Genomic DNA, 26,629 nt, shown 5'->3' with positions numbered 1-26,629 from the left:
AGACTATTTGGGCGTCTGGGATTTTCTGGTGCAATGGCAGCCACCAGAGTATTAGCTGCTGCAGGCGCTCTCCAAGCTTTCAATGGAAACGCTCCATTCATCAAGCAACACCCCTTCCTTTTCAAGCAAAAGGCTCTCAATCTCTCAAAATCAACAAAACCCAGAAACAGATTCCTTTTCACTTGCAGATCTCTCCTCAAACCCGACTCCATTCAAATCAAAGAAGAAGGCCAGCCCGAAACTCTCGATTACAGGGTCTTCTTCGTCAACGGTTCTGGGAAAAAGGTAGAAATCCTGTCACTGCTCGCATTCGATTTTATCTTATTTATTTATTTATTATTATTATTATTATTTTTCAAAATTTCTTTTGATTTATGGGTTTTCTTGATTTGGGTTCTTTTTAGTTTTTCTTGTGATTTAGTTTCCAATGCCATTTGGGTCGAGTTCTTGATTTTTATTTCTTTTTATTTTTTCTTGTGATTTAGTTTTCAATGCCATTTGGGTTGAGTTCTTTCTCTACATTGCGTTTGGATGTGCTATTGGATTGAATTGCAATAGCTCATTTCAGTAAAGAGGGGAATGCCCAAATTGTGATTATCTTCCTAGGCTGTAAACCGGCATGGCTAGCCTGTCGGGGCATTCGGACTTGGCCTGAGTAGAGATGGGCTTGGGCTCGACTATCTCGCCCATGTGCTTGAGCTAGAAAATTCGAGCTCAGTTACAGATTTGGGTCTGGTCATGCATGGTTAGAATGCTGAATGTCAAAACATGGATATGAATTATAATGAAAAAGGATACGATAGTCATGCCTTCCCATTGGTTTTAGCGGGCTTGGGCATGGGGTCATGCATATTGGTGGGCCCAGCAATGCCTGGCTCAAAATCCTGACCATTGAAATCCCTGAGATTGAGGGGCTAGGTCCGAAATTGCAACAGTGCTACTTTCTAGTTGGACTCTAAAGGGACGAGATTGCATTTTTTGCTGTGAGTGAATCTGCTCTATATCACACCACAACAATGTAAACCTGAGCCAACAACAAACCTGGATCAAACCCTAGGTGTTAGAAATTCGGATCTAAAACCACCGCCGATCCATGCTCTTTGCGGAAGCACGATAAATGAAGATAGAATAATATAATAATGCAGGATAACCAAACCAAAAGCAATCAATTCACAAACACATGATATTTTGCGTGGAAAACCCTTACGGGAAAAAACCACAGCACAAAGCGACAATGATCCCCTATAATCAAAACCTTAGAGCTGTACAAACTCACCTTATTTGATTGCAGAATTGCCCGATCCCCCCTTTCAATGCACAACCCTTGAAAAACCTTTACAAGCCCTTGCAAATGTTGGGAAACCTCTTCCTTAGCAAAACCCTAGCCTCTTAAGAGACATTCGTAATCTTGAAGCCCTAATGAAAAACCGGACTTAAATACCCTGTTTCGCTCAAAATTGTGAAACTTGACAATCGACCGACGGTTGACTATGAACATCACAACGAGTCATGGTTGACCGTGGATTTCCATGGTCGACCATGAACATCACTGAGAGTCACGGTCGATCGTGGATTCTCATGGTCAACTGTGAACCCTACAAAATGTAAGGCATCTGCACAACAATTTTGGTATTTTGCATTGAATGAAACTGATTAATCATAAAATATCATGATATTTGATGCAACCAAATGCACCCCAATTGAACTAGCTATTGCAATTTATTTCAATGTTTCATCTGTAGTCTAATTGCCATGTTTTGTTAGTAACAACATGTGTTAAAACTTGCCTATTTAATTCGGTTTTGGACCAGTGCACTTGGCCAACTCTAAAAGGAAATCTTGTTTTCTTGGTTATGTCGACTTAACTAGGTCTTTGGGCAAGTGAGAAGCTACTCATTAAAGAGAGGAATAACGAAAGTGTGATTGTCTCCCCAGACTGTAATCTGGCACGGCTAGCCTGTCGGGCATTTAGGCTTGGTCCAACTAGAGATGGTCTTGGCCTTGGCTGGTTGGCCCATGGGCTTGAGCCTGAAAAATTGAGCTCAATTATGAAACTTGGGCCTGGGGCAGGCATGGTTAGAGTACCAAATATCTAGACACGAATATAAATTATAATGAAAAAGAAAACCATAATCACGCCTTCGTATTGGTTTTATCAGGATTGGACACAAGATCATGTATATTGGTTTGGGCTCGCACTCTGGTCCAAAATCTTGACCATTGACATCCCTGATTTTGAGGAGCTATGCCCCAAATTGCAATTGCTACTTTCAAGTTGGACCAAGGTAATTTTATTTTTTTTTGACAACAGTGGTCGTCCGCGACGAAAATGAGAAGCGAGGAAGACGATCCTGACGAAAGACGACTCGACGAAATATGACCCGACGAAAGACAACCCCAACGAGTTCTGCAATGACGGAAGACAGAAGTGAGGGAAGAAGAAGCCAACGACAGTCAATCCAAGAACAAGGGCGCAGAGGAAACAACAGAGATTGATGAGCAAAATCGTGCAGCGACAACGGGTGAATGGACAGAAGTCAAACGAAGAAAAGGACGTCCCCAAGGTTCAAATAAAAAAGATAGAAAGCTCTCTAGCTACCCAACCTTATTCGTGAAAGGATACTGGATCGGATGGCTTCCTATCAACATTGCAAGAGTGTTTGGTAGGGCTGGAGCGGTCATGGACGTCGTTATGCCTAGGGACGTTGCTTCAGGACAGTACAGAGGATTCGCTCTAGTTAGGATGAGCTCCGAAGAAGAACTCTCCAAAGCTGTCTTTACGCTCCACGGAGAATGATTTGGAGGGGTTCTGCTTTTGGTTCAAAGAGCGAGATTTGGCCCAGATCGGATAGGTAGGAAAGCAAATCGCCCCTCTCCCAAAATTCGCAAGAAGCCTCTGTCAGTAAATTGCCAAAGTAACCCCATGTCGGTAAAGGGATCCTCGTATATGGACGCCTTAATAAACTCAGAAGCATCTTCGAAACCAACTCAAGCCCAAAATGCTAATCAGAGGACTGGTAACGATGATGCTGGGAAAAAGCAAGTAAAACCAAAGGACTGTAATGAAGCATTTACCTTGCGAATCAATCAAGAGCGTGTAGAACAATCGAAGAAACTCTTGCAGGACTCCATTGTGATCTGTACCAGGGAAGGGGCTTCCATTCCTCAAGTTAGGAATTGGATAGATAGCTGTTGTAGAATCCGACCCTCACAATATTCGATCAAACCCATAGGTTACAATGAGCTGTGAGTTAAGCTCTGTCCGGGGCTAAATCCGGATATCCTTATCATGGCAGGGGCATTACATGCAGACGGACTAGTTGCCAGAGTGCAGAGCTGGGACGAGTTCTCCATTTTTGGATCGAAGGAGGTCTGGATCCTCATTTGGGGTATTCCCCTTGAATTATGGTACGATGAGTTCTTCATCTCTGCAGCAAAAATCTTAGGCACCCTCATTGAACTGGATCTCAAGACCAAGTTGGGGGAGGAGATGGCGGTTGCTAGAGTCTTAGTCCGCAGAAAGAAAGGAGACTCCCTTCCAACTCACATCCACGTTCATGCGGCTAACAGAGAGATTTCCCTACCTTTGTAGAAGGAAGAGAAGCATATTCTGATTCCAAGATGGGGCGATTTCTGGCGTACGAAGGAGAGCTTCTCCATCTCCATCCCGGCCACGGCTGCTGGAGAAGAACATGCGGGTCCACGTCTTCAGTGCTCCTGGGGAATACCGGAATTAGTCCCTGCATCTTCACCTATTGCAATTAATGCCACAGTGAGCGGTCTTCTCGCTAGACGCGTGGCACGGAAGCACTGCCTCATCGATCCTCGGTAGCTGGAGACGATACACATGGCAATCAACCATGCAATCAAACGGTGGAAGTTTTGCCACGTATCAGCCTCGAGCCTCTCATTCTCAGAGACGTAGATTGAAATCATATTGGAAGTCGGATGTCAGGGACGCGTGTCGATTTATGTGTGGGTAGGCAACGATCCGGACCCGATCTGGACTCTGCTGAAATCGGGTCTTAGGTAGATCTTTGCTCATCGGATCCCGCCCTTTTGGTCTCTGCTGATATCGGGTCTCGGGTTGATCTTTGCTTATCGGATCCCGCCCCTTGCAGCCTCAACTTATCGTTGGAAACAAACCTGATTGCTAATCGAAGGTTAGTTTCTCTTTTTAACGATTCGACTGACCCTTGTGTTTCCCTCCCAGCTCTCTTAGGCAAGTATCAACCCTCAGTCATGCCATGCCGATCGCAGCATAATCCTTCTCCGACTCCAGCCTCCCAGCGGACAACCAGCCAACAAATGATGTCGAAGCCCATCTCCCCGCTGTTCGAGCCATCTCTCAGGAAGTTCCCGGAAGCCGAAAGTAATGAATTCAACCAAGGCTCATATCAGTCGGATGACCCATCTTCCCCAATGAACGTGCCCTCTTCTTCGCATTCCTCTCTATGCGACTGGACAGAGCAGAGCCTCCTAATGTTGTTTCAGGAGCAACCGGAAATAGAGGTTATTGAAGTGGAACCTTTGCGGATCCGCATCGGCTCTGCCCCAGCCCCGGTAAAAGCTGCCATCAAGTTGATTGTAGACGACCCTCATAGAGTTAATCTGCTAGACATTATTTAGAGAAAGAAGTGGATCAAAGATGCAATGGGCGATGTTGGCAAATCCTTAGGCCTATCTCTTGGAGATTGCCTGGAAGACTTCATAGCCCTGTTTCACTATGTAGAGTCCCGCGGTAGACCCCTCTCAGCTTTGAAATCGCCAAGAAGCCACCGCTCAAGATCGTGCAACAGCAGCAGAGAATTACAACGCCTTGTGGATTGCCCAGTCAATATAGATGAATCCACTAGAAGGGCTACGAATCAGGGATTCCGGGGAAGTTCGGTCCCCCAATGAAGTTCATTTTTTGGAACGTTAGGGGTGTGGGGTCCAAACAAAAAAGAAGGTTAATAAAAGACACCTGTGATAGGAATAATCCATATGTCATCTACTTCCAGGAAACGAAGATCAACGGTTTCGACGACAAGCTGATGGGTTGATGCGGACACAGGTGCATTCAATGTGTACCAAAGAAGAATACGCTAACCTCAATTGCCGTCCTTGTGGATAGGCGAATATTGAGTATCTGAAGACCTTTCACATGTGATTGGACATATAGAAGACCCCTCTTATGGAAGACACATGTGAAGGAAGATTGGAGAAAGAAGACCGAGCGCCCAAAATTTCCCATACTTATGTTATTTGTGCATTTTTTGACTTAGTTAGGGGTCTTTTAGTAATCTTATATCTTTATTTGCTTATTCTAGGGGTATTTTAGTAATTTTATGTCTTTATTTGCTTATTTAAGTGGGGTAAAGCCCTAAACACGAATTTCAACTATTGATGAATGAAAAGCAAACCCTTTGGTTGCCTCCTTCCTCTCTTCTCTCTAATGGTGCTTCTTCTCTACCCTTGATCTTCTTCTTCTAATTTCTTATTGTGCCCCTCCAACTTCCTCAAGGTAATAACTTTCTTTCTTCTATTTTTTGTTTTGGCTAAGTCCTCTTCGATCAAAATCTTGAGAACCGATCTAAACCCTAAATCCCCAAATTCTCAAATCCCTAATCCAAGAAACTTCTTGGTTCTTCGGACTAGTGATCTTCATTGATCGATTGGGTGTGACCATGCAAGATCGGGAGGTCTCATCCCTCGCCGGATCCAACCTAAGTAGTAATTGAATTCCATACTCCATGGTTGTAGTGATGGCCCGCTCCATTGCATGTTTCCTTTATGATTTTCTCAGTTATGATGATTCTTGTTAGAATTTTAGATCATTTATTCCTTTTATTTCCGCTGTTTAATTATTTCCATGAGCATGCATCATAATTAGGGCTGTCCTACGTCAAATTTGGTATCAAAGCCTAGGCTTGCATGGTTTTTGTCTAGATCGAGTTATCAAATTAGGGTTTTGATTTTTAGGTTTAACTTAGGAAAGTTCTAGGTTTAGAAAGTTTTCAATTTTAGAAACTTTTCAATTTTAGAAAGTTCCTAATCTGGAAAATTTTCAGATTTGAGTTGTTTCCTGTTTCAACTTAATTGTGTCAGTTCATAGTAGTTTTGCATTCATCGCATTCATCTTGAAAGTCATAACACCTAGTAGTCTAGTTAGGTAGAGTTTGGTTCAAGTCTTCATTGTATGCCCACGAGAAGAGGTAGAGGTTTCGGACTTCAACCTACCATGAATAACGAGCAATTATCTGAGCAACTTGCTCAATTGATACAAAAGATAACCGCCCTAGAAGCGGGTCAAAGGCGTGAGTTTGCCCGCCTTGAGAACCAAATTACCACCACCATGACTAAGGTGGAGCAACTAGAGGCGTCCCAAAAGGAAAACCCCGCTGTAGGGGAAGATGTGCACTCCCAAGTGGAAGGAATCATGGAAGAACGTGCTGCCACACGTGGTGGTAGTGAGGATAGAGATCGTGGTAACGGTCGTGGTGTGGTGCGAGAGGCACGAGCCACATGTGGTCATCAAGACCGTTATGATCCAGGTGAGCGTGCGATGAAGAGTGTGAGAGTTGAGGCTCCAAGTTTTGATGGACGCTTGGATCCCAAGGCATTCCTTGACTAGGTTGCTGACATGGACCACTACTTTGAGTGGTATGGCATGTCAAAAAACCGTCAAATGCAGTTTGCTAAGATGAAGCTTGTGGGTCAAGCCAAGCTCTTCCGGACCAACACCGAGCATAGGATAGAGAGAGTTGGTAGAGCCCCTATCACACATTGGTATGAGATGAAAGAGAAGTTGAAGGAGAAGTACCTTCCTCTCTCATACCGTCAGAAGCTCCTTGACCAATGGCAATCCTTACGCCAAGGGTCAATGCCTACCGCTGACTACATCGCTAAATTTGAAGAGTATGTGATGCGATGTGATATCCGAGAAGACCCTCTAGTAACGCTCTCGCGTTTTAAGACGGGCCTTTGTGCGGATCTTCAGCGCGAGCTTATTACTCGGCCCTTAACGGACTTAGATGAAGCATATCAAGTCGTGCAGGAGTTAGAGCAGTATCTGAAGGCTCCTGTCTTTCGTCGTTTTGAGTCCCGAGACTCCAATGCTAGATCTAGTTCCCAAGGAACTAGACCTAATATTGGTAATCAACCTAGGGCACAGGCGACCATTCCGCCTAAGCCTAGGGAGGACAAGGGCAAAGGGGTTCTTGGTGCCGGTCCTAGTAACATGAGCCAAGTGAGGTGCTATGAGTGTGGCAACCTTGGCCACATGTCTAATCAGTGTCCTACGAAGAACCGTGGGAGAGCCTTAGTTATAGGCGAGTCCCACGAGGGTGGAGATGACCAGGGTGATTATGAAGTTGAAGAGTATCACCCTGAAGGAGGACTTACCGATGAAGAAGAAGTGGATGGAGAAGCAACGCTTGCAGTAGTCAGGCGTGTGTTAGCTCAGTCTAGAAGTAGTGCTGACCGGCGTCGAAGCACTATCTTCTACACTATTGCCAAGTGTGGTGAAAAGAATTGTAAGGTGATAGTGGACGGTGGAAGTTGTCAGAATGTGATTTCCACTAGCACCTTAGATTGCTTAAAACTGAAATCCACACCTCATTCAGACCCATATAAAGTTTCTTGGGTTGACAAGACATCCCTACCTGTCACCCAGCAATGTCTAGTCCCCATCGAGTTTGGGTCATACAAAGAGTCCCTGTGGTGTGATGTTTTACCTATGGATGTGGGACATGTTATCCTAGGTAGACCGTGGCTATTCGATAATGATGTCACGATCTTTGGCCGTTCGAATGCGTGTACTTTTATGTATAATGGTAAAAAGATCAAACTTAATCCCATGCCACCTGAGAATACACTAGGGAAGAAGAATGATGAGAAGGCAAGTGAGCCTAGAGAAATGGGGAAATCCAAACCTAAGTCTTTACATATAATCAGCGCAAGAGAGTTTGAAAAAGAGGCTGAGGAGGATTCTATGGTGTATGCCCTTGTGGCTAGAGAAATTACACCTGAGGTTCCATCAGAGTTCGTGAGGTGACCTCGGTCCTGAAGGAATACGGTGATGTATTTCCCGAAGACTTACCGAATGAGTTGCCACCTATGAGGGACATACGCATGCCATTGATCTTGTCCCAGGGGTCTACTCTACCGAACCTTCCTCACTACAGAATGAACCCCAGCGCATGCCGAGTTGAAGAAGCAAGTTGATGAGCTTCTGCAAAAGGGTTTCATCCAAGAGAGTATGAGCCCGTGTGCCGTGCCTGCATTGTTGACGCCAAAGAAAGACGGCACGTGGCGCATGTGTGTGGATAGCCGTGCCATAAACAAAATTACTGTCAAGTATAGGTTCCCTATACCTAGACTTGATGATATGCTTGACATGATGCCAGGTCCACTATATTCTCTAAGATAGACCTCAAGAGTGGATATCACCAAATTCGTATACGCCCAGGAGATGAGTGGAGGACGGCGTTTAAGACGAAAGATGGGTTGTATGAGTGGTTGGTCATGCCCTTCGGCTTGACTAACGCACCTAGTACTTTCATGCGGGTGATGACCCAAGCTTTGAGGCCGTTCATGGAAAAATTCCTAGTGGTGTACTTTGACGATATTCTTATTTATAGTACCACTAAGGAATCACACCTTGAACATTTAAAGAAGGTCTGTAGTGTCCTTAGGAAGGAAAAGTTGTACGCTAATCTTAAGAAATGTGCATTCATGTCTAACCAAGTTATGTTCTTAGGATTTATAGTGTCATCTGAAGGGATGCGTGCAGACCCTGAAAAAGTCAGGGCCATAGTTGAGTGGCCAGAACCAAGGAACATTCATGAGGTGCGAAGTTTTCACGGCCTAGCAACTTTTTATCGTCGGTTCATTAGGAGTTTTAGCACGATCATGGCTCCCATTACCGAGTGCATGAAAAAGGGAGAGTTCGTGTGGTCTAAAGCCGCCGTCAAGGCTTTTAAAGAAATTAAGGGCAAGATGGTGGAAGCTCTGTCATGCGTCTACCTGACTTTTCTACAATCTTTGTAGTAGCGTGCGATGCGTCTGGTGTCGGTATAGGTGGAGTGTTGAGTCAAGAAGGACACCCAGGGGCCTATTTCAGTGAAAAACTGAATGAGGCAAAACAAAAAAACTCCAATTACGATAAAGAATTTTATGAGGTAGTGCAATCCATGAGACATTGGCGACACTACCTCCTACCGCAAGAATTCGTTTTGTTTTCTGACCATGAGGCTTTGAGATATTTGCATTCTCAGAAGAAACTCAACCCAAGGCATGCCAAGTGGGTAGCGTTTCTTCAGGAATATTCGTTTGTTTTGAAACACAAGGCCGGGGTTGAAAACAAACCAGCGGATGCCCTTAGTAGGAGAGTGGCGTTGCTCAACTCCTTGAGTGTAGAGGTAGTCGGATTTGAGCAACTGAAAGATGAATACCCCATATGTCCTGATTTTGGGGGTACTTACGCATCATTCTCTAGTGACCAGCATATTATGGGTGAATATGTTCTTAAAGATGGCTTTCTTTTCAAGGGAGACAGACTTTGTATTCCCCGTATGTCCCTTCGTGAATTCCTCATCTGGGAGCTTCATTCAGGAGGGATAGCTGGCCATTTTGGTCGTGATAAGACCATTGCCCTCGTGGAAGATCGTTTCTATTGGCCAAGCCTCAAGCGAGACGTAGCCAAAGTTTTAGGGCAGTGTCGAACATGTCAGCTGGCAAAGTAAAGAAAGCAAAATACCGGGCTATACACGCCATTGCCAGTGCCACATGCTCCGTGGCAGGACATTAGTATGGACTTCGTGCTCGGGCTTCCCAAGACTATAAAAAAGCACGATTCCGTTTTTGTCGTTGTGAACCTTTTTTTAAAATGGCGCATTTCCTCCCATGTTCGAAGACGTCAGATACGTCTCATGTTGCTCGTCTTTTTTTTGATGGTGTGGTGCGTCTCCATGGGTTACCTAAAACCATAGTGTCTGATTGTGATGTTCGATTTACTAGCTATTTTTGGAAGACACTGTGGCACATTATGGGAACTCGTTTGCAATTTTCTATTGCTTACCACCCACAAATAGATGGTCAAACTGAAGTGGTAAACCGTAGCCTTGGAAATCTTCTACGTTGTCTAGTGGGTGAACATGTTAAGACTTGGGACCTAATTTTACCAACTGCTGAACTTGCTTATAATGGGTCAGTTAATAGATCTACAGGGTTGAGTCCTTTTGAAATTGTAAGTGGTTATAAACCTAGAATGCCCATAGATCTCTTACCTATGTCTGTTACCCAAAGGTCTTCTGAGTCAGCCGATGCATTCGCACGCCATATTCATGATTTGCATACACATATTAGACAACGGTTAAATAAGAGCAATAATGATTATAAAGTTTCATGATTCTCATCGTAAAGTGCAAGAATTTCAAGAAGGAGACTATGTAATGGTGCGAATAAGGCCAGAGCGATTCTCTCAAGGATCTGCAAAGAAATTACAAGCGCGTAGTCCTTTGGACCATTCAAGATATTACAAAAGGTTGGGTCCAACGCGTATCGGGTTGACCTTCCACGAAATGAGCATTAATCCAACTTTTAATGTGGAAGATCTAGTCCGTGACCGTACTCCCATTTTTGATTCATCGTCCCTTTCATGGCATTTTTATGAGTTTGCTACCGAAACCCTTCAAGCCCCTCATCCACCCATTACCCATAAAGAAGCAATTGAGGAAATCTTGGATGACGAGATAGTATCCACGAGAGATGGGGGTTTCCAAAGGTATCTTGTCAGGTGGAAAAACAAACCATCGTCTGAATTTACGTGGCTGTCGGGCGACGCATTGCAAGGTATTGATCCAGATCTACTCGAGCGCTACAAAAGATTCAACTCGTCGGAGTCGAGTTTTTCTTACCCGAGGAGAATTGATGCAGACACAGGTGCATTCAAGGTGTACCAACGAAAAAAGCGTCAACCACAGGTGCCGTCCTTGTGGATAGGCGAATATTGAGGAGCTGAAGACCTTTCACATGTGATTGGATATATAGAAGACCCCACTTAGGGAAGACACATGTGAAGGAAGATTGGAGAAAGAAGACCCACCCCCCAAAATATCCCAAACTTATTCTATTTGTGCATATTTTGACTTAGTTAGGTGTCATTTAGTAATCTTATATCTTTATTTGCTTATTCTAGGGGTATTTTAGTAATTTTATGTCTTTATTTGCTTATTTAAGTGGGGTAAAGCCCTAAACACGAATTTCAACTATTGATTAATGAAAAGCAAACCCTTTGGTTGCCTCCTTCCTCTCTTCTCTCTAATGGTGCTTCTTCTCTCCCCTTGATCTTCTTCTTCTAATTTCTTCTTGTGCCCCTCCAACTTCCTCAAGGTAATAACTTTCTTTCTTCTATTTTTGTTTTGGCTAAGTCCTCTTCGATCAAAATCTTGAGAACCGATCTAAACCCTAAATCTCCAAATTCTCAAATCCCTAATCAGAAACTTCTTGGTTCTTCGGACTAGTGATCTTCATTGATCGATTGGGTGTGACCATGCAAGATCGGGAGGTCTCATCCTCAGGATCCAACCTAAGTAGTAATTGAATTCCATACTCCATGGTTGTAGTGATGGCCCGCTCCATTGCATGTTTCCTTTATGATTTTCTCGGTTATGATGATTCTTGTTAGAATTTTAGATCATCTACTTCCAGGAAACGAAGATCAACGGTTTCGACGACAAGCTGATGGGTTCCGTCTAGAAGGCCAGAGACGCCAAATGGGTAGCCCTGGATTCCATCGGCAGCGCTGGAGGTATCTTAGTTGCCTGGAAATCGTCCTAGTGGTCGCTCCTTAACAGCTGGGTTGGCTCTTTCTTGGTCTCGGTTACGTTGTAGCACATTTCGACGAGGTTTACCTGCCTTTTCTCCTCAGTGTATGGTCCAAACCAAGACGCTTGCAGAAACCAATTTTGGGAAGAAGTTTCAGCCTCTACTCAAAAGTTTGCAAGGCCTTGCTGCATTATGGGGGATTTCAATATCATCAGGTATCTTGAAGAAAATTCCCATGGGAACTCCGTAACCCCAGCGATGGCATCTTTTTCCCTGTGGATTGATGAACAGGAGTTAGTGGATCTCCCTTTGTTTGGGTCCAAATTCACCTGGTCCAATGGGAGAGCAAACCCCATCCTTTCCAGACTCGATAGGTTCCTTGTTTCCCCCGATTGGCTGGAACTTTTCCCTTCTACCTCTCAATCTGCCCTCCCAAGAACCACATCGGATCACTGTCCTATAATCCTTGACGTTGAGGAGTACAACTGGGGCCCTAAACCTTTCCGATTCGACTGCTCCCGAATAAAAATCCAAGGTTTTAAGCAGATGATAGCTGATTGGTGGTCTAACTACTCGGTCGAAGGCTTTGCAGGCTTTAAACTCAGCTCTAAACTAAAACGGCTAAAGGAAGCGTTGAAGCAATGGTACCAAAAAGAATTTCGAATCAGGGAACAGGAAGAAGACTCCTTATTAGCTGAACTAAGCAATATTGATGTCCAGGCTGAAGTGGTGCCGATGTCCACAGAAATCCTGACTAGAAGAATTTAGTTAATCCAAGCACTCGCTAGTAGGGATCTTGAAAAAGAAATATCCTGGAAACAAAAAGCCCGGGCTAATTGGATAAAAGGAGGAGACAGAAATACTAGGTTTTTTCATAGTATTGCTAGTATGCATGCCAGGAATAATAAGATCAGCAGTTTAGTGGTGAATGGAGTTCGGATAGAAGACAGACAGGATTGCTAACGAGACAGCAGCTTACTATTCTGCTCTGCTTAAGGGAGAGGAATGGCGCAAACCTTCTTTGGATGCTCTCCATTTTAATGGTATTTCGGCTGCAGTGGCTGATTTGCTTGAATCCCCCTTTTCATTGGAAGAAGTAAAACAGGCGATTGATTCTCTCGGCGGTGATAAGGCCCCTGGCCCGGATGGTTTCCCCGTCATAGTCTTCCAACAATTCTGGGAAGTGATTCGAAAAGACGTCTTGGAGTTCTTCGATGAATTTCACAGTAGAAGCAGGATGTCTAAAGGCCTTGGAGCATCCTTTATAGTCTTTATTCCTAAAATACCGGGGGCGGCTTCTCTTAAAGATTTCAGGCCGATCAGCTTATTGGGAGGCCCCTATAAAATTCTTGCTAAAGTTGTAGCGTCTCGCTTAAGAAAAGTGATCAGGAAGATTATTTCGGGTAATCAATGCGCTTGCATTGCAGATAGACAGATTGTGGATGCGGCCCTCATTGCTAAAGAATGTCTGGACTCTTCTTTTAGATCCAGAAAGAAGAATATTATTTGCAAGTTGGACATAGAAAAGGCCTACGACCACGTAGACGGGGGTTTTCTGTATTATATGCTGAACCGGATGGGGTTTGGGGAGAAGTGGAGAGCTTGGATGGGGGAATGCATCGGGTCTACTCATTTTTCTATTCTCATCAATGGATCTCCAAAAGGCTTCTTCAAGAGTTTGAGAGGCCTAAGACAAGGTGATCCCCTTTCCCCATTTCTGTTTCTTATAGTAGGGGAGGCCTTATCTAGAATGCTGCATAAAGGCCAAGCGGAAGACATTAAGCGGGATCAAAATCAAAGGTATGACCAGTCCGATATCTCATATTCAATATGTGGATGATTCCTTGATCTTCTCGGATGCCAGTACAGACAAAGTGGAAAATCTTCATACCACAATCCGATGTTTTGAGGCAATTTCAAGGCTGAGAGTTAATCTGACGAAATCCAAGCTGTTTGGAATAGACATGGAGAGTGAGGAGATCGACAATCTTGCGAGAGTTTTCGGTTGTACTTTGGCTCCCCTCCCGTCCTCATTTGTCGGTCTCCCTTTGTGCATAGGTTGGCCACCTAAAAGGATGTGGGAGAAAGTCATTTCCAGATTTGAGAAATATCTTGCTAGATGGAAGTGGCGATATTTATCCTTAGGTGGGTGCCTCACTCTAATCAAAGCATCTCTCTCCAACCTCCCGATATATTCTGTCTCTTCTCAAATGCCCGAGTGCGGTGTTGGCAACTCTCGAAAAGCTAAGGCGGGATTTCCTTTGGCACGGTAAGGAGAACAAGAAGAAATTACATCTTCTTAACTGGAAGGATGTGTGTCGTCGTATCTCTGATGGTGGGGCAGGGATAAGAGACCTTAAGGCTATGAATCGAGCTTTACTGGGTATGTGGATCTGGAGACTAGCGGCAGAAGATGGGAGTTTTTGGAACTCCATTATCAAGCACAAATATAGGAGATCAACTGGTGTCTGGTGGACCAAAGAGACGTCTTCCTATAGGGCGTCGACTATCTGGAAGGATATCCGAAAAAATGAAAAAGGAGGTGCTCAGTGACATCGTTTGCGCGCTTGGCAACAGGGCAAATATTCGTTTTTGGGAAGACATTTGGGTTGGAGACATGCCTCTTAAATCTAGATTTCCGAATATCTTCCTTGTTGCTCCTGATAAGGAATTTTTTTGTGGCTGGCTGTTATGCGGTGATCGACTGCAAGATTGTGTGGAACGTGATTTGTAGAGGATATTTGCAAGACTAGGAGATTTCAGAATTTGCCAACCTTCTAAAATGCATCTACACCACTCATCCTATTCAATCTTCCTCAGACAGTATGATTTGGAGACAGGAAAAATCTGGTAGATTTTCTGTTAGATCCCTTTACAACAGATTCCAATCCAACATGTCTACCCCTCATGTTAGTCAGGCATCCTTTCTCTAGAAGTATGCTGCTCCCCCTAAGATTGTGGCTTTTGGCTGGCTTGCTGGCAAAAAGAAAATCTTAACTGTAGATAATCTGAGGAGAAAAGGGATGATTCTTCCCAATGTTTGTTTATGTTTTATGCGGGAAGAAGAATCTGTCGACCATCTATTAGTGTACTGCCCCTTCATTTTGTCAATTTGGTCTAATTTTCTTCTCCGGTTCAACATCAGCTGGTGCTTCCCTGAGGAGGCTAACCTCCTTCTTCAAGCGTGGCAGGGTGTGCACATTGGTAAGGGTAGAATGAAGATCTGGAGGTTGGTTATTCTTGCGGTCTGGTGGTCAGTCTGGGAAGAAAGGAATAACAGATGTTTCAGGGACACTGCTAACTCCGCAGGGTTTGTCTCGTTGAAGGCTAAGAGAAGTTTGATCGAGTGGGCCACTCACGTTGAAGCCCTGAAGGACCGCGATTTCATTTTCCTAGGTGTTTAAGTCTGTCTGCTATCTCAGCGGACCTTTCTTGTAGTTGTAACTTTTTTTTAATATAATCGTCATCTTTCAAAAAAAAGAAAGTTGGACCAAGGTATTCTGTAATGGTAATGGTGGCCATAATGGCCACCACCATTACCTTTACGGTAAGGGGTGTAATAATAGTTAAGGGGGCCATAACGGGCTGTTATGGCCTCATTTTCTTTATTGAAGAAAAATCTGAAAAACATGTATTGGCCATTAAGGGGCCGTTATAGCCGTTACAGGGGCTGTAATGGCCTTTACATGTCATTTTTCTCATAACGTGTAACGGTTGCCACCGTTACCTTTACTTAACGGCCTTTACGACACACTGTGAGTTGGATTTGAAAGGACTGTGTGTGCATTTTGAAGTTTGAGGGCTAATTCCCTGGTGTGGACATTGATGTAATTACAGTTTGGTAACATCCACTTAAGGGCCGGATTGCGAATTACATCAATAATGTAATGTAAAAGTGTCATCGTTATGATTCTACAGTGTTTACTTAAACATGTAAATCGGTGGTCAAATGCAAATGTAATAGGAGACAGGTAAAAGAATTTGTAATCATTACAAATTTATATTATATTGCAGTGAAAATCTTCTATCCAAACACACACAAGTGTATTTTTATCTATGATTGACATTAAAGTAAAGTAAAAGTGTCATCATTATGATATCACCACGCCTATTCAAATATGGGAATTGTTAGTCAAATTACCTATTTTCAGGAGACAAGTATTGTAATTTGTAATCATTGCACTTTTACAGCAAATTATTAATGTAATTCGCAATCCCAACAGGCTGTAAGGGCTTTGGTTGCATGCCGAATATCATGACATTTCGCACCAAATTAATGTCATGAAATATAATGATATTTGGTGCAACCAAATACACCCTAATTGGACTAGCTATTGCAATTTATTTCAATGATTCATCCCTGATCTAATTGCCGCATTTTGTTAGTCATGTTTAGCTCATTTAAAACTCCCCTATTCAATTGGTTTTTGACATGTGCACTCAGCTAAATCTAATAAGGAAAACTTGTTTTCTTGGTTATGTTGACTTAACTAGGCCTTTGGGCAAGTGCCGGGTCGAATCTTGGTTTCTAGATGTTCGAAGCTATTTAGTAGTCTCGCAAAGTGTGGTGGTTCATACACATGAAATCATAAGTTGTACATGTGGCATATATGGGATACAAATTAAACTATCCAAATTGTGGATATCACTATGGATAGGTCATAGCCCCATATTGAGCAGAATAATGGAAAGGTCCTAGTCTCTGATTAATGTACATTCATTTGTTGAACTTGGACTGTTAACCAATAGCTCTTTTCCTTTTAACCGTCCACTGTATGTCCAACAATCCGCCAAACCAGGGTAGTTTCTATCTTATGACTCATCTGAAGCAGGGCGCACGATTTAGAAGCATGGTTTTAATAGTGATCTCAGAGTGTGATCAGCCTACTCGTTCTATTTTGGTCCTTGTTTCCGTCTGGTGAATCTTCCCGCTCTTGACTGAGACCAATACGACTTCGGGGAAACTGAGTCACGTTGGATTATTTTTTGTACCCTTGCCACGTGTATGAACCATCACACTTGGCCAGACTATCAAATTTTATGAACTATCACACATAGCCAAAGTATCAAAATTTTTATCTCCTAGACAGCACCTTGAGTTCCCTGACAACCTTGATTGATAAGGTGGAGTGTACTTGGGTTCCTTGACAACCTTGATTGATAAGGTAGAGTGTACTTTGATCTACTTGAGTTTTCTGTAGAAGCAACAGGTCTGCAGGATTTGTAACCATTGATCTTCTGCATTTTCTCAACTCTTTGAAAAATCTCCAGGTTTCACCTTGGCATGACATTCCCCTGAACCTAGGCGATGGAGTCTTTAATTATATTGTTGAAATACCGAAAGAAACTAGTGCAAAGATGGAGGTTGCTACAGAAGAGGCATTCACTCCCATAAAGCAGGATACAAAGAAGGGAAAACTTCGATACTATCCGTAAGAATTTTTTCTGTTTTTCTTCATTTCTCTCTCTTGGTTGTTAATGTACTTGAATTGGTTGAGCTAGCTTGCTATGTAATTGGCTTAAGAAGATTGGAAGGAAAGAAACTGTTTTAGAAGAATCAAAAGGTAATCAATCAGACTTCTAGCTCCCTTGCTTTCCGGCCTTTAACTTGGAGAAAGGCTGATTGCGTGACGAGCTCGAAGAGGCGATGCACAACACATGCCGAGTTGGTACCTGTGTGCCAGAGACAGCCACCCTTTGGATGGTGGCATAATGAACCAATCCTGGTCCAAAAATCAAGAGCGTTCACTCATCAAGTGTGCCACAGTTGTGTGTTGAATATAGACCATTGATCATCTGTGATCCAATTGCCCATTTTTGTTATACATGTGTGACCTTCCTGATGATTTCTTGCTGCTGCTTCTGCAGTACTGTTAGTAGGGGCTGGGGTTAAGATGGCATAGAACTGATGTCTACTACAACCTTTACTAGGTGGTCCATCTTCCCCCACCTTAGGCAGTCCAAGTGATGACACCAATGCTGGTGATCCCCATTGCAGTAGATAGACAGACAGACCTGCCTGTGAAACAAACAGGTAGTAGGAAGCAAGTGTTCGTCTTCTTGCAGACAGCTTGTCTGTCATGAGGAACCATTGGCACCGCAGACTGATTTTTGGGCCATGGCATATTGGCTATGGTCCTGGCGTGATGAATGGACATGATCTTGCACGTGCGCTGTGCCGGCATGTGTCCCTTGAATCACCTCTTCAATCTCTCCTTTTGCAAATTGCCCTAGCACTTTTCTTTAACCTTAGGTGGTCCCAAATGTTGGTATCTTTCTCAAGTTATTATGGATAAGGAAAGAACTAACACTTCAAACATGCAAGTGCCATCCAGTGATCTGGCAAATTGTGTGTGTGTGCGTGCATGCATGCGTGCGCTGTTTTATTTTTTATTTTTAAAGGGTAATGCAGCAAATCGTTTTAAATTCTAGAGAGGCCGCAAAGGTCCAAGATATTCAAAGTTGATACTGAACTTGTGGAAGGACTGAATGAGTTGACTCGGAACTCAACAAGCAATGACTTTAATGTGTCCCTGAAAAAAACTGACAGGGAACTTTTAATAAATTCAACCAAGTTTGTCCTGGACTCACAATTTTATTCTTATGACATTTGATGAAAATTTTAGGGCCAGTTTGGATGCACCCTCCGAAAGGGTGTTTGAGGCCTAAATGCCTTTTTTTTTTCTCCAAACCATTGTTTATGTTGTTGTTTGGATGCACTTTGCAAACCCCTGCCTCATCTCCAACTTGACAAAATGGGTGCTCAAATGCTGACTCGGCAATAACCAAGAGTCGGACCAAAAGGCAGGCTTGAAATGCCCATTTTTCAGAAAGTCCCTTTTGAGGAAGTGTGTCCAAACGAGCCCGTATGGAGTTATCATAACTCTGAGCACACAATATCCCATGACGAAGAGAACATGCTGAGTTCCGAGTCAAATTACAGGCTTTTCTAGCAATGAGGCCCACTGCTTCTTTGATCAGCCTACAGGGGGCCCTCCTTCTGGCTAGACTCATGGAAAGCTCATGCAGTTACGTTTGCCAGGTTTAGCACATGGAAGCACACAACATGCAGCATATTGTTTCTTGAGCATCCAACTCAAGCTTCTTTTGTATTTGCAAGTGAATTAAATTGCAAGCCATCAATTTGATCAAGAGGAAATACAGTAACTAATGATGCTTCCTAGCATTCATTAGGAGGAAGTAGCTCTCAAATTGCCAGTATGTTCCTTTTTAATCTAACTTGATGATCACATTAACATAATTGAAATTTGGATCCCAAACCCTCAATATGAGTGCCAAGAAAGGAAACTACAATTTTACAGTTTCGTTCTTTCACTTTATCAAATTGCAATCCAATTCAATATTTCAACCAAATGCATCCTTATTGTCGTAACTAGTTTGTACCGTTATTTCTTAGCAATTAACTTCCTGGTACTGCACTATCCTCAGCTACAACATAAATTGGAATTATGGATTGCTCCCTCAGACATGGGAAGACCCATCTCTTGCAAACACAGAAGTTGAAGGAGCATTTGGTGATAATGATCCGGGTGTGTTCACACTTGCTCTACTATCCTATTTTGCGCCTTGACAATGTTTTTACATCGATTGTGGAAATGCATTTTTCAATCAGCGACAGGATAGTCTTGAGTTTTTCCTTTTATTTTTGCAGTCGATGTTGTTGAAATTGGTGAAAGTCAGGGAAAAATTGGCCAAATTCTCAAGGTCAAGCCCCTAGCAGCTTTGGCTATGATTGATGAGGGGGAGCTTGATTGGAAAATAGTTGCAATATCGTTGGACGATCCGAGAGCTTCGCTCGTGAACGATGCTGCTGATGTTGAGAAACATTTTCCGGTATGAAATATTATCATTATTTTCTCTCCTCTGATAGTAGGTATTTTACAGATGTTGGATTAGTTATAATGCTGTGTCCTTTCTGGATTTTGGAGACAATATTGGATTTGTAATCATTTCTAGATAACTGTGAGCATAACGGGGGCTCACATGGGATGTCTGCCAAATGTGGACAGGAGCTTGTCTACCGGCAGATGAGAAATGATTGAGATTGGACCCAGCGCTTTATCATCGCGTTCTTACGGAGCAGATTTTGAGGATTGGGGTGTTTAGCCCATCTTATCATGTCAATTTTGTGGAATACATGGGCTCTGCTTCTGCGAAATGCAGATGTCCTCATCTTATTTTATCCCATTCTCATACTGGGTACATCTAACGGGCAGGCTCTACAGCTCTTCCAGATGTGCTTACGCAGTTGGTGGAACATGTCAGTCTGCTTCATATTATTTCATTAGTTAAGGAGCACGGTGCTGATTAGGTTAAGAGGCACATTGTTTTGAAAGTCATTGTTGTTTATGTGGAAACAAATCTGGAATTTGCAGACCAGATCTATCTCAGGTTTAGAACAATTAAGATACGTGCATCATCATCATCTAATAAGTCTTTTCCCAACGCACATGTGTCCACATATTCAAGTTGCCAACACTTGCAGCAGCAAATGCACACTTTAAACAGCTTAGTATCTCAGCAATACCATAAGCAGGATGCAAATTAGTATGGAACACAGGAAAAGAAATGGAAGTGTATGAAAGGGATGGATGCTTTAAGATTTTTACCACAAACAAAGGCATCTAGAGGAATCTCACCCTTAGATGATTGGAACATCTCACTCCTGAGGGGCCGTTTGGATGCAAGTAAAGTTGTGTTGGCACAAGCTGCCTAGGACATGCTATCTTTTTACAGGCCATGCTGTCTTGGACGGTCAGATGGTCCTGCAATAAGCAATCTGATAGCAGTGAGACCACTCTGGGTCTCCTGTTGGATGGTCAGATGGTCCTGCATCATTAGTGCTTTTTAATTTTTGAGGATGGAGATTGAAGTGGCATAATCCATATATCGTATTTGCAAATGTTTGATCATTGTGCGCTAATGCATAAGACTCCTTCACTTTTATTATATGGATAGATATTTTATTACAATGAACGTTGACTTCATTTTCTTCTCATATGATTTTTTCAGCTTTCCTGCTATGTAGAAATTGTACTGATGCCACCATCATATGATGAAATGAGGATTCAGCTTTGTATTGTCATTTGTCATCTCTAGTGATACACTAAATCAGTGCTGACATGGAATGTATCGTCTAATACACGCTGACATGTCTCATTTTGGAGTTTGCTGATACATGTCTGGAGACTGCTGCTTATTTCGTATGATGTGATTTGAACCATGAAAGACTTTGGTCAAAGTAGATGAGATACATTCAATGGTCATTTTCATTCACAACTTGGAATTATCCTCTGGCCCGTGGTTTCATCTATCAGTTTGCTTTGATGCAGGGAACTCTCACTGCAATTCGGGACTGGTTTAGAGATTACAAGATTCCAGATGGAAAGCCTGCTAATAAATTTGGTCTTGGCAACAAAGCGGCCAGCAAGGTATATCTACTTTTGGTTCTGTTGTAGCTTTCGACCTTTTCAATCTTTCGGAAGTCATTGTTTGTCTGATTCACATTAAGGCTGGCAATGGGCCAGGCCTGGGCCCAGAAAAATAAAAAATTTGAAGAGGGATGGCCCGAAGGCCCAGCGTGACCAGTTCAAGATCCAGGCATTGGCCCAGCCCATTGCTAGGCCTAATTTGTACACATTTCACATCTTCCTCTCTAGCTGCAATGGAGTTTGCAACTCTCAAGCTGATTTGTCCATTGTCTAGTGTAGCGTTATCTCAATGACCATCACTTGGAGACTGCAAAGCTTTTAAGGTGTGTGGGGATTAGGCAAATGCTAATAATGCACCCTGTATGAATTCCCATTGTGACATATGGCAGACATGCAAGATCCAGACCTTGCATCAAATCAACCACCATACATAGTCATGGCTGAAAAATAAGGCTGGTCAGATGATCCTAACTTCTTGAATTGAGCAGGACCCAAAAATCTGTGATGCTGATTTTGTTTTCCTGAAATCGAGCATGTAGGATCATCCAGCTGGTCTAATTTTTGTGTGATGGCTCATATGATGGGAGCCACTGCCCACCAGATGACTAGTTCAGATCTTGTACACGTCTGCCATTGTCACGGTGTGAACTTGTCCACGAGAAGGCACGTGCAATCGGCCATTGCCGATAAAAGTTGCATGAGGACTACTGAATCACTGATATTCATGATTATTTTTAGTTATCTCGATAATCTTGTCGTAAATAGGATGATCGGCTGAAGAGGATTCGTAAAGTCGATCTCAAAAAGCTGAGACAAGGCTACATGATACTGATGATAATGAAGTTGATGGTCCTAGTTTTTAAGGAGCACAATCTGGATTTTACACCTGATCTTTGAAATTTCAGGAATAAAATCATTTGATTTATAAAACCTATGCAAATATGAAATGTTGCCTGCCAGCAAGCATATACATGTGTGTGTGTGTGTTGTAAAAAAAAAAAAGCATATTGTGTGTTTGTGTGTGTTGTAAAAAAAAGCATATAGGTGTATAGCAGTATAAGCCGACTTGCACATGAATTCATCATGGCACCCATGGGCTGGTATTTGATAGCTATCTCTATGTTAGTTGTGGCGTTGTATTTCCAGCCTTGAACTTTTTAATCGTTGATACCATCATTAATGTTTTATCAACCTTCCTATTCTAAGAGTCTTCCCTTGATGTGCAGGACTATGCGCTGAAGGTCATTGCAGAGACGAATGAAGCTTGGGCTAAGCTGGTAAAGAGGTCAATTCCTTCTGGAGAGCTGTCACTGGTGTAGATGTGATTTTTAGAGTTTGAACTGTAAACTGTGCTCTTCACAACAGGCTGTAGATTTTCGTGAGGCATTGGTAAATTATCTATCGACCGATTGAGTTGATTGTTCCTCTTCTTTTTTTTTTCTAGTTTCATGGTCGAATTTCAGTCGAAAGTTGCTCAAGCTATGAAGACCTATTTGCTTGGGCTATTAATTTAAAACTTTAGTATTGTGATATGATTGGATGGGTCATGTTATTAACATCTATGAAAGGATCTGCAGCAAATTAACTCATCATTTCTTACTGTAGGAAAATGATAAGATTTTAAGTACAACAAACTCTGCCAGGCGGCCATGCATTAGCCGACGCCCAGCAGGTTTGATGTCTGTTTGGCAGCTGCTCATTGAGCATTTGCTGTTTATATATATATATATATATATATATATATATATATATATCATGACTATAGATTATATTAAAACGCAAAGATAGGATGCCAAGAAACATCCATCGAAGGCATGGATAAGAGCCTCCATACAGAGAGAGGATCTTCGATATCTGGGAGAAATTCCACTATCCAATTCCCGGCTCCGGGCAACTGGAAAAAGATTGCCCGATGCCCAAGTTTAAGGTGGTCAAGACAGAGTAATCAACGGTGGGGTGCATTTTCCTTGACATCAGCTTTGGCGATTGCAGGGGAGGAAATCCCATCCAACCATCAAAATACTATCTGCTCAGATTAGCAAAGACATCCGTTCATAGCCAATAATTCGGCTGTCCTGTCCAGGAAGACAACTTTGGACCCTCTGATGTCCTTACACACAATATTTGCCAAGCAATCATGTGAAAATAACCTAGTAGCTGGGGACTGTGCCACCGAAAACACCATGAATTGGTGAAGATTCTGATGTGAGTGTTTACACCGACTTCCAGCGCCCTGATGTGGGCCAATGGGAGGATGTCATGTGGAGACACGTGTTTGGCATATGCAGAATTTGCACTTGCACCCGAATGTTTCTGATCTTCCCTCGACGTTATATATTCTACAATTAATGTGCGGAATGGACTTTTATCGGGCCCTTTTTAAAGGGGGTGAATCATCGCATGCTACATGGTCGTGATCGTGATTAGCGTGCCCATTAAATGAGGCAACGTGCCTGGTTCACCAAGTGAATGTATACTATCTCATAACTGGATGTGATCTCAATTGCAAGGCAGTCTCTCACAGTCCTTCCAAAATAGGAGACGTTCAGAGAACTAACAACAATCTAGAAAATTTTGAAGACCAAGGGGTCGAATCGACATTTGAGCCAACCCAGATGTGATCCCAAGCCTGGATTGTGATACGACGGCTGAACTTATATCAGGTCCGTTCTATACGATGATCGGAATCAAGAGAATGAGAGATTTGGTATGTCCTAATGACAGATCAATTTTGGTGGTCAAATCCTTCCGGTACTCCAAACCATCACTTTAGGGATGGTTAAATTTAGGAGGTAATTTGATCTAAACCATCCAACACTTTGAAGTGGACAAGGTGGGCCACCAAAAAGTAACAAGTGATCATGTTTGATGGAGTTCAGTCCTTGAGTTCCCCGGACCTTAGCTTGGTTGTCTTCATCGGAGGAACTTTAGCGGTCCCAGGCCTAATATTTAATGGGCCACAAACATCTCTGTGAAGAATCAGCAACAAAAGAATATTCAAGAAGATAGCAAGTACAAAATCTTTTCTTTCCAAGGCAAATTTGGTTTGTTAAGGATGAGTTTACATATTTGAAAAGCTCGCACAAAGGAGTTCCAAGTTAAGTCTCAATTTGTTAGGGAAGTATTTACATATCCAAAAGGCCCGCATGAAGGATTTCCAAGTTAAGTCTCAATTTGTTGAGGAAGAGTTTACGTATCCAAAAAGCCTGTGTGAAAGATCTAAAAACCTAGCGAGGAGCTCTCACTACCTTGAGAAAGCTATAAAAGGAGCATAAGTAGAAAAGTTTAAGGCCCCGCGCCAAACACATCTATCTACTTTTATACTTACCTTACTTTCATGACTGTCTTACTTTCTATAATTAATTCGCTATTGCCTAGTGACTCCCCCTGGGGTACATTTATCTTAGGAGTAGGCTAAATATTTGCTACCGCAAGTTGTTATATCACCAAGTTCATTTGAGTTCCAATTCAGTTGTTCATACCCTGGTCATATTTTGCTGATCACCTGTCTTGATTGTTTGTTTTGATGGGCACATCAGGTACTTACTTTGTTTTTTTGCATTTAATAAAATTGATAATGTTTAGTCTTGCTTATATTTCCATTTTGTGCAAATCTTTCATTCTGAATGAGAAATGCCACACTAAAATGCTGGTGTAATAAAAAGTCCATAAGCTAGTCAATCCTACATCCGACATTATAAGTAGGGCTGTACACGAAACGAGTTAGCTCGCTCGACTTAGACTCAAAAAAACTCATTTCGACTCAGTTCAAAACTGAGTTCGAGTCGAGTCAAGCTGATTTTTTTAGCTCAAAAAAATTTCAAACCAAGTACGAGCTTGCCCGAGCTCAACTCGACTCGGATCAAACCCAACTCAAATCAAACTCAAATCGAACCAGTTCAATGACTCGATTACTTTGATATTGATGTTGCTCACAAGTGTTTGATGAAATGACTCAACGAAGTGTGGCTAGTGGCAAGGAAGGTATATATATGAAACAAATACTCTTTTTTTTCTTAATTTTTTATGTTGCTTACAAGGTGTTTGATGAAATACCTGTAAAACTACTGCTGCAGTTTTACATACAGTGAGATTTTGAAGGTGCAGTCCATGTGTTTGTGAAAATGCTGCACGGGCAAACTCGGCTCAAACTGACCCGAGCTGTTGATCGAACCGAGCCAAGCTGGCCAATCAAGCTTGAGGACCGAGCCAAGCTGGGCAAAGCTCGACTCAGATGGACTCTTGTACACCTCTAGTCATAAGACAAAAAGAACTCATTCATGAGGGGCTAACCCCTACCCTTGCACAAATTGTGTATTAATTGATGGTCAAGAGGACCATAAATCCCGATAGTCTCCAATCTGTCCATCTTGGCGTGGGGTACGACCAATTCAGTCAAGTAAAGAAAACCTTGAGTCAGGTAGACTCTAGCACGCCTACACAATACACAATCATACATGCACATGTACAACCCATTTAGGCCTTCGGGGAGGCCTGCACAATCATACACGCAAGTGTACAACCCATTTAGGCCTTCGGTCACACGAGTGCTTCGTTTGATTGACTTGAGGGCAACACTGAGGTCCCCTTTTAATTATCTCCTCAACTCTGTATGGAGAATAGCCATAAAAATAAAAATAAATAAAAAATAAAATCTCATATTGGAATATTTTAACACTTTGGTAGTTCAACTCTTTTCCTTTGAATATTTCAATACTTTGATAAGTAAAATTGGAAAGATTAGGCAAACAGTCGCACCGTCCGGGGCTTTCAACTGCCTCTATCATCCAATCAATGCACATGCTGTTTGATCCAGACTGCAATTGAGGACCCATGAACTGCCTAGATGTTTGGTCCATCACTTGTGAATGGCCAGAAAAAGCACAAAAGGGTGAAATAAGTTGCCACCTCCTCTCAGCCAAATAAATGGCTGGATCAACAAGAAAGCTTGGCTCATAGTATCTCCACAACTCACCAAATTCCACTCCAGACAGTGGCACACTGTTTTCATTCAATTTCCCACTCGACTCAGTTATCTCAGCAGTTATCACATGTTGGCTCGGTGAGGAGTGTCCACACATGTATCAGATAAAGTGACAACAGAGTCTTCCACCTCAAGTGTGGGCAACTCATCACACCAATGAAACCCTAATTGGCAAAAGCCATTAAATTGCTTACTGAGAAGCAATACGTTCACCATACATACAAAAGACAAGCCCGATAGTAAATTCGGGTTCACCACATCAATGATAGTAACACAGAATTGCTTCTCTATGATGTACAAATTCATTCTACTGAGTCACACCTGATTAATGGGTTTGATGAAAGACAGCACGGCAGCCATAGACAGAAATCTATGGTTGGCA

At 42.6% G+C, this 26,629-nt stretch overlaps 1 protein-coding gene across 1 annotated transcript; it reads left to right on the top strand.

Moving 5' to 3' along the window:
• LOC131218780 (soluble inorganic pyrophosphatase 6, chloroplastic) lies at positions 1–22,687 on the top strand. Its single transcript, XM_058213571.1, has 6 exons — positions 1–285; positions 17,083–17,243; positions 19,261–19,361; positions 19,484–19,665; positions 21,165–21,263; positions 22,490–22,687. The coding sequence occupies exons 1-6, from the start codon at positions 34–36 to the stop codon at positions 22,580–22,582; spliced, it is 888 nt and encodes a 295-aa protein (XP_058069554.1). The 5' UTR covers positions 1–33; the 3' UTR covers positions 22,583–22,687.
• Positions 22,688–26,629: the final 3,942 nt, after the last annotated feature.

This window comes from Magnolia sinica, chromosome 11 (genome assembly GCF_029962835.1).
Source record: "Magnolia sinica isolate HGM2019 chromosome 11, MsV1, whole genome shotgun sequence".
Classification (NCBI taxonomy): domain Eukaryota; kingdom Viridiplantae; phylum Streptophyta; class Magnoliopsida; order Magnoliales; family Magnoliaceae; genus Magnolia; species Magnolia sinica.
Note: the sequence above shows the minus strand (reverse complement) of the source record. Positions and strands in the feature narration are given on the sequence as shown.